This window comes from Eptatretus burgeri, chromosome 11 (genome assembly GCF_056783735.1).
Source record: "Eptatretus burgeri isolate ZD-2024b chromosome 11, Ebu_testis_v1, whole genome shotgun sequence".
In the NCBI taxonomy this organism is placed as follows: domain Eukaryota; kingdom Metazoa; phylum Chordata; class Myxini; order Myxiniformes; family Myxinidae; genus Eptatretus; species Eptatretus burgeri.
This window is the reverse complement of record NC_140971.1, coordinates 70,865,820-70,873,319: the sequence shown is the minus strand read 5'-3', so window position 1 is coordinate 70,873,319 and position 7,500 is coordinate 70,865,820. Positions and strand designations below refer to the sequence as shown.

At 44.2% G+C, this 7,500-nt stretch overlaps 2 protein-coding genes across 3 annotated transcripts in view; both read right to left on the bottom strand.

Moving 5' to 3' along the window:
* LOC147017332 (potassium voltage-gated channel subfamily KQT member 4-like) overlaps nt 1-7,500 on the bottom strand; it is a 297,121-nt gene that overhangs the window by 140,891 nt on the left and 148,730 nt on the right. The gene's annotated exons all lie outside the window — the stretch shown is intronic.
* LOC147017333 (uncharacterized) overlaps nt 4,367-7,500 on the bottom strand; it is a 7,045-nt gene continuing 3,911 nt past the window's right edge. Inside the window, exons 2-4 of the mRNA XM_085846884.1 lie at nt 5,012-5,110; nt 4,828-4,923; nt 4,367-4,507 (exon numbers count right to left, since the gene is read on the bottom strand). Coding sequence (XP_085703010.1) covers nt 4,382-4,507; nt 4,828-4,923; nt 5,012-5,110 — 321 coding nt within the window. The 3' untranslated portion in view covers nt 4,367-4,381. The remainder of the gene's footprint in view (nt 4,508-4,827; nt 4,924-5,011; nt 5,111-7,500) is intronic.

Below are 7,500 nucleotides of genomic sequence, written 5' to 3'. Positions count from 1 at the left end.
TGATGAAGAAGCACAAAAACGTGCAATTCTTCAGACTGCTGCAAAACTAATAAGAGGTGACATAAAAACAACAGTTGCACCACATGGGGATACATACCCAACTACTGCAGACCTAAGCCTGACTGCTGCATTGGGGTATGTCCCAGCTCGCCTGCGATTCTTGCTGCAGCATCTTTTGGTCGGGAAAGATACATCTAGGGAGGTTGCTGGTATTGGACAAGCAGTCATCCAAGCAGTGCGTCCAAGGGCTGTAATTGCACCATTGCAGCTTGGTCTTGCAGTGCAAATGCATCACTTGTATAGGTCTCGTTTCTTGATAGATAGTCTACCAACCTTTGGCTTTTCCTCATCTTACTCCAAAGTGCAACGGTTTGAAGTAAATGCAGCCTCTTCTCTTGCTCCGGATGTGTTTGGAGGTGACACCGACATTCTTGATACATCCTTGTTATTTGCTGGAGACAATGTGGACCACAACATCATAATGTTGGATGGAAAGGGTACCTTTCATGGGATGGGCATGATAGCAGCTATTACACCAGGGCGGCAATCCAGCCACATCATATCGAGAAAGAAAATGTCTGACGGGAAGCTCGTCGAACTGACGAAGATCAATATTATTGATTACCGCTATGCAGAGCACATCAACCGCAACCTCAAATTTCAGCCCCTCCCTTTGTTATCAATTTGTGATCGCACAATTGACATATTGTGGGAGATGTCATTTTGCTTCGAAAAGAGTGCACCAAATTGGCAAGGCATGATGCACTTTCTGCATGAGTGTGATCACCCAGGTAAAGCCTCAATACAGTTTCTCCCAATGATTGATATGAACCCAGGTGACAAAACCTACATCTTGTCAACTCTTGATTACCTGAGCAAACTTGCATCAAAACACAACATGCCAGCAATCATCACATTTGACCAACCGCTGTTTTGGAAGGCCTCTGAGATAGTGAATGCTCTTCCTGCTGATAACCCAATCCATAATGCAGTGCTACTGCTTGGGAGCTTCCACACATTAATGAATTTGTTGGGTGCCATTGGAAGTTTGATGGATGAAAGTGGACTGAAAGAGATCCTGGAAACAGTGTATGGTCAAAATGCTGTTGTGCACATGCTGAGTGGAAAGGCGGTGCAACGTGATTTTTGTGGCCATGTGTCTTACACGTCAGGTTGTTGGCAAGATTGTGGAAGTTGACCCTGGGTTTCAAGAACAAGTGGCAGAACTGGAGCGACTGCACATTTCCCTGGAGACTGTCGAAAGTGACACTATAGAGTCTGTGTTGCAATCAGAGTGCATTCATTTCATTGACAATAGATTGAATCAGGAAAGGAATAAACTTGCAAAGGACTCGAAAACCAGTGCACTTTGGATCAACTACCAGCGTATGTTGGGAATTGCAAGGGCACTTGTGGCAGCTGATCGGACGGGGTCCTGGGAGATGCATCTCCAAGCCATATCAGCTTGCTTGCCGATATTTGCAGCTGCTGGCCATCCCAATTACCTGAATTCAGCTCGACTCTATCTCGAGAAGATGCTTGCGTTAGAGGATGACAACCCTGAGGTTCATCAGAAGTTCCAATCTGGTTATCATGTAATCCGGCGCAGTGACCAATACTGGGCTGGCCTAGGCTCTGATCTTGTGATAGAACAGACATTAATGCGCTCACTGAAAAGCCAAGGGGGGCTGACTCGAGGAAGTGGGATGTCAGAGCACCAGAGAGCAGTTTGGACTCTGTCTTCAACCATATCGTCCTCCTACAACCTTGCTATGCAAGAACTGACCTCGAGTAGCTACTCAACAAGTGAACAACATAAGGAGTTGACAACATCCAAGGTGAGTCGAGATGAAGCTGATCGTGGCAAAGTTGCCGAAAAACTGGACAGCTTCACACCATTTTCTGATGACAAGTCATTGCGCAATATCATCACAGGGGTTACTGCAAATGAGGATGTCAATGTTCATGACCTATTCAAAGTAGGTAGTGACATTGTCAAGAAGATGGATGATCACCCAGCTAACTCCTATTCACACAAAAGGAGTTCTAAAGTCAAGACACTTGCATCCAGCAGGGCAGTCAAAGTTGCTGAGGACCGCACAATAGATCCAGCGTTACTATTCCAGAGGTTCTTAGTCGTGTCACAGACGGGAGATCTCCAGATAGGTGAAGTGATGAAATATGAACTTTGCCCATACCCAATGTCTCTTCTTGGAGCAAAAAACATCCTGCGCCAGCCAGATAAACCACAGTTGGCGGAGGCAATAAGGAATTATGCTACAACCAAATCTGACAATGCTGTCAACCAGATAGTTCCAGGAACAGATCACTATGTTCTTGACGGGGGATCACTTATTCACCGCTTAAAGTGGACAGAGGGATTCACCGACAGTTCCATTACAGATGAATATGCCTCATTTACAGTCAGACACTATGGCAAAGCTACTGTTGTGTTTGATGGTTATGAGGCTGGGCCAAGCACAAAGGACTGTTCTCATCAACGTCGGAATAGAAACAAGAATGCCACCAAGGTTAACATTACGGAGTCGACAAAATTTGTTGGGAAAAAGGAGGACTTTCTGTCGAATGAGTTAAACAAGCAGGCAATGATACTGTTGATTATAGAGGTGTTGCGCAAGGAAGGCTGTGAGGTGATCCAAGCAGAGGGAGATGCTGATGTTGAGATTGCAAAAGCGGCTTCCAGATCTACAACCCTCATTGGAGAAGATACAGATCTCCTTCTCCTCCTGCTCTTCTATATGGTGGAGACAAACTGCATTGAACTCTATTTCCGTTCTGACAAGGCAAAATCAAATGTCTACAATATCAAAGTCCTTCAGCAGATACTTGGAAATGCAGCTTGCAGAGATATATTGTTCCTTCATGCATTAACTGGCTGTGACGCAACGTCTCGTGTCTTTGGGATTGGAAAGAAGTCAGGGTTTCAAAGAATCATCACGAAAAAAAAGGAACTGATAGACAGCTCAAAGGTGTTCTGTAAACCACAGCAGAGTCAGGATGTTATTGAAACTGCAGGCTGCAGAGCAATGGTGGCATTGTTTAAAGCAAATCAGAACGACTCAATGGCATCGATCAAATACAACATTCTCTGCAAAAAGGTTGCAAGGGCCAAGGCATTTGTCACTCCTGAAAGACTGCCCCCGACATCCGCTGCCTGCAAGTTTCATTCTCTGTGGACCTATTACCAGGTAATGGAATGGATGGGCCTTTGTTGTGGAATGGAGCCAACGGAGTGGGGATGGAAGGTAGAAGGAGGAAAACTTGTTCCAGTGATGACAGACAAAAGCCCTGCTCCAGACATACAACTTCAGAAGATTCACTGCAACTGTTCAGGGGGCTTCTTCCGTTCATAATAATGTCAAATTACACCACGTGATTCAGGAGGGTGATGGCAAGTGCTGATTATATTTTGGTCAAAATCGGTCAAAGGTCAAGGTCACGGTGAGGTCAAATATTCGATTTTTGATGGTTTGGTACAGATAACTCGAGAACGGAAGAAGTTACCAATGTCAAATTACATCAGATCATTCAGGAGGATGATGGCTAGTGCTGATTAGATCAAATGCAATGCAAAACACGAAGGTGTTCATGTTGGAAGCATGGATTAGAATGCACCAGTGCATGTGGACATTGCCAGGACAGCAACTGTGACAATATGAGTGTTGAACCAGAGATAGAGGAGGAGGAGGAGGAGGACGATGAAACTGGAATCTAAGACTAGAAGGCATATGGTACTTCCACATGTGTCAAAATTGTCCAATTTTTTATATGTTGCTTTTCATGTCATAGACTGGCAGAAACAATCAAAGAACATATATTTGTGCAAATATTTACTTTAAATTGCGAATGGTCTCAGGATTAGCACTGCATAAGCTACCAGCAACGATCATAATACAAATATTGGTGCAAAATTAACTTTAAATTGTTAGTGGCCTGATGATTATCAGTCAATTTTTTGACGTTTTATCTGCCGGCAGCCATCTTGTTTTCTGACGTCACTGAGGGACTTTCCCATGCGTCAAAATTGGCCAACTTTTAATATGTTGTCTTCCACATCATAAACTACTAGAAATAAGCATAAAACAAAAATTTGCAATTTTTTGGGGGTCAGGCAGTATATTGACCCATCTACACTGTGATATTTACCAAGTCGAAAAAGGGTATAACTGTGAAAAAGTGACAAAGTTCCCTGAAACTCGAACTTGTTTTGTAATTTATCATCATAAATCCATGTTCCAAGTTTCAGCTGAATATGTTAAGGGGTATGGGGGGGGTTAAGGGGTATGGGGGAGTCTGAAAAACCACAGGTGGGACAGACGGAGAGAAAACCTACACAGTAGTCCCCTCCGGTACTAGTAAATTAGGCAAACAACAGTGACCAACTAACCTGCCCAATGACGTTGGTATTTGCATTATGCTCAAGCAGAAGGCGGGCCACATCCGTATGCCCCTTGTACGCGACCCAAGTCAGCGCTGTCCAGCCTCCCTGCACAGCAAATTCAGCATTTGTAGGGTCAAAAACATTGATCCCATCAGCTGGGATCTAAACATCAAGCATTGTAATAAATAAAAAAATGCAAAAAAGGATCACAACGATGGCTGTTATTCACTTTGAAAGATCACTTGACCGAATTTATCTCCTCCAAATGCCTTAAGACAGTTATGAGAAGCCACCAGTCATGGCTCTCGATAAAATGAACTGGGGCGATCTTCATGGGACGTGCCATGATACTGAAAAGGTAACGCAAAAAGCAAAAACAAGTAATACAACGCATCTATAACCAAAAGATATTCTTTTGACCGTACCATCTCCTTGTGCTCGATATCAGCACAATTAATCAGTTCTCTCACAATATCAAGATGACCTTCTTTGGCAGCACTGATGAGGGCAGTCCAATTGTCCTGTAAAACAGCAGTGAAATGCAATATCCACAATTTTATCATGCATAAACTTCCATGAACGGTGTTCAAAGAGGGAGGGGGGTCTCACATCATCCTCCATGTTGCAGTCAGCACCACGTTTCAACATCTCTCGAACGACTTCAAGGTTGCCCTGTTCTGCAGCCAACATCAGTGCGGTCTGCCCATTCTGAAAGAAGCCATATAAAGTATGGGCATACAATTGTGGATTGCAAGCACAATGGGTGCTCTCCACACTACCAAGCAGTTTCCATTAAATATGGCAGTTTCTGTGTGCCTCCTGACACAAGGAATTGACAGTTTTCCCATAGATCAATTTTTTTTTTGCATGGATTGGGGTAAATAATTAAATCAACTGACTTAATACAGTTATGAGACAGTTATGTACATGGTCATGTTCTTTTCTTTTGTGTTAAAATGTTTATCCCTGTTCAAACTGTTTGTATGAATCTTGCAGCTTAAAGGGGGGGATTTCCCACTTGACATTCTCTGTTCTTTTTTATTTATTTATTTATTTTAAACATGCAATGGTATAGTTTGAACTATGGTATACGAGAGCTGTACTCTCGTATACCATAGTTGGTAACAGGTCCAACTACAGTTGTCTGCAGAGAATTACTACAGGAAAGGAATGCTATTTTTTTCCCCTTGGGCAGGCTCTAAGGCTCGTTGAGGAGCTGTGACACAAATCACGCAAACATGCGGTCAAATATATTCCACAGAACCAAACCTGACTTTCACACGAACACAGCTACCGAGATTCGTGGAAGGGATGTCACTTGCCGAAGCACATCACTTCTTAGAGCACTCTATGAGCGACGTCATCTTTACGACATGACCTTTCTCTCCACACTTTGCCGGGAAATCAAGTAGGACTTTCCTCCTCCCTATGGATACCAAAGCATTTGTGATTTTGCTGATGCTGTGGTGGCGAAATGAAGTGAGCCAGGCAGTCTGGTTTCATTAAAGCTTTTTCATCAAATAAAACTACCCACTAAAATAACAATCAAAAGTCTGGATGTCAGAAAATGCTCTGTTTATAAAAAAAAATGGTATACAAGGTCAAAGCTCATGGAAGAGAGGAGGGAAAACACCAACAGCAGGGTTGAATGACAAAATACAGGGAAACTTGGACAGACAATGGGTGTGTGGAGGAATAAGGAGTTGGGGGTGGTAGGAGAGGATGTATGGAGTGGACAGGATGAATACAGAAGCAAACTATCAGGAAGGAAAAACTGGAAATTTGGAAAGAGATGGGCTTGGGGGATGGGGTTAATGGGGGTACACATGATCACAGGGTTTTGGATGGGGGATGTTCTGAGGTGGTGGTGAACAACTACCTTGAAGACTTGGAGGGAAGAATGATATTGAAGAAAATGTGGTTCCACAGACAAGGGGGGGGGAGAGGAATGAATGAGTGGATGTGAGCAGTGATTCTGAATTTTGTGAATTTCACGAAAATGGGGTTGATGGTGGACCCACATACATATTGCGGAAACCTGGGGGGGGAGGGGTTGGGAGGAAAGGGAAGAGAAGAGGGTGCAAGACCAGAAAGGAGGCAGGAGAATATGGAGACCACAGACCTATGGGCAATGGGAAAGCGATAGGTCCATAGACTCAGCTGTGTAGAAGAACATTCCAATAATCTTGAAGACCATGGTTTCCGCAGCATCAAGCTGAGCAAAGTGTGAGGCAGGTTGTCAGCCCAGAGGGGAGAGTAGTGCTCCATCAAGCTGTGGATGAAGGCCTTGTACGTGGATAGGAGTTCAGGTGTGCCAAAGAAGGACTTTGTAGGATGGAGGATGCCCAGTCGGTCTTTGGAGGCAAACTTAAAATGTGGCTTCTCCAAGAAATATCATGGTTGATCGTGACATCCAGGAAATGAGTTGCTGAACTTCCTCAAGAGGATTATTGAGAAAGTATGTAGGAGGGTTTGCCATACAGTCCTTTCAGAGAGAGAGAGAGAGAGTGTGAGATTTGGCAGGATTGAAAGACATTCCATGTGTTTGACCAGCTTTTGATTTTGTCCAGGTCTAAAGAGAGGGAAGAAGCTGCCTTTCTGTCTGAAGGATTGAGGGACGTCATGGCAGAGGGTGGAGTCATCAGCAAATAGATAAAGAGGATTTTATAGAGAGAGTCAGAGATATCGTTGATGAAGATTAGGAATAGGACAGCTCTCCCAGAATAGCCAGAGATGTTAACTCTCACAAGTGTAATATCAGATTAACCAATTGGAGCAAAGGAAGAGCAGGAAACATTTGTTGGAAAGTTAATCATCATGAAGTCCAGAAGGGAGGATTTGCCATTGGGAGAAATCCGAGTTGGAATGTTTACTGATCGAGTCAGTCCCATGGTGAGAGAGAGAGAGCCAGAGAGAGAGGCAGAGGGAGAGGCAGAGAGAGAGGCAGAGGGAGAGCCAGAGAGAGAGAGAGAGAGGCAGAGAGAGAGAGAGGCAGAGGGAGAGCCAGAGAGAGAGAGAGCCAGAGAGAGCCAGAGAGAGAGAGCCAGAGAGAGCCAGAGAGAGAGAGACAGAGAGAGAGAGCCAGAGAGAGCCAGAGA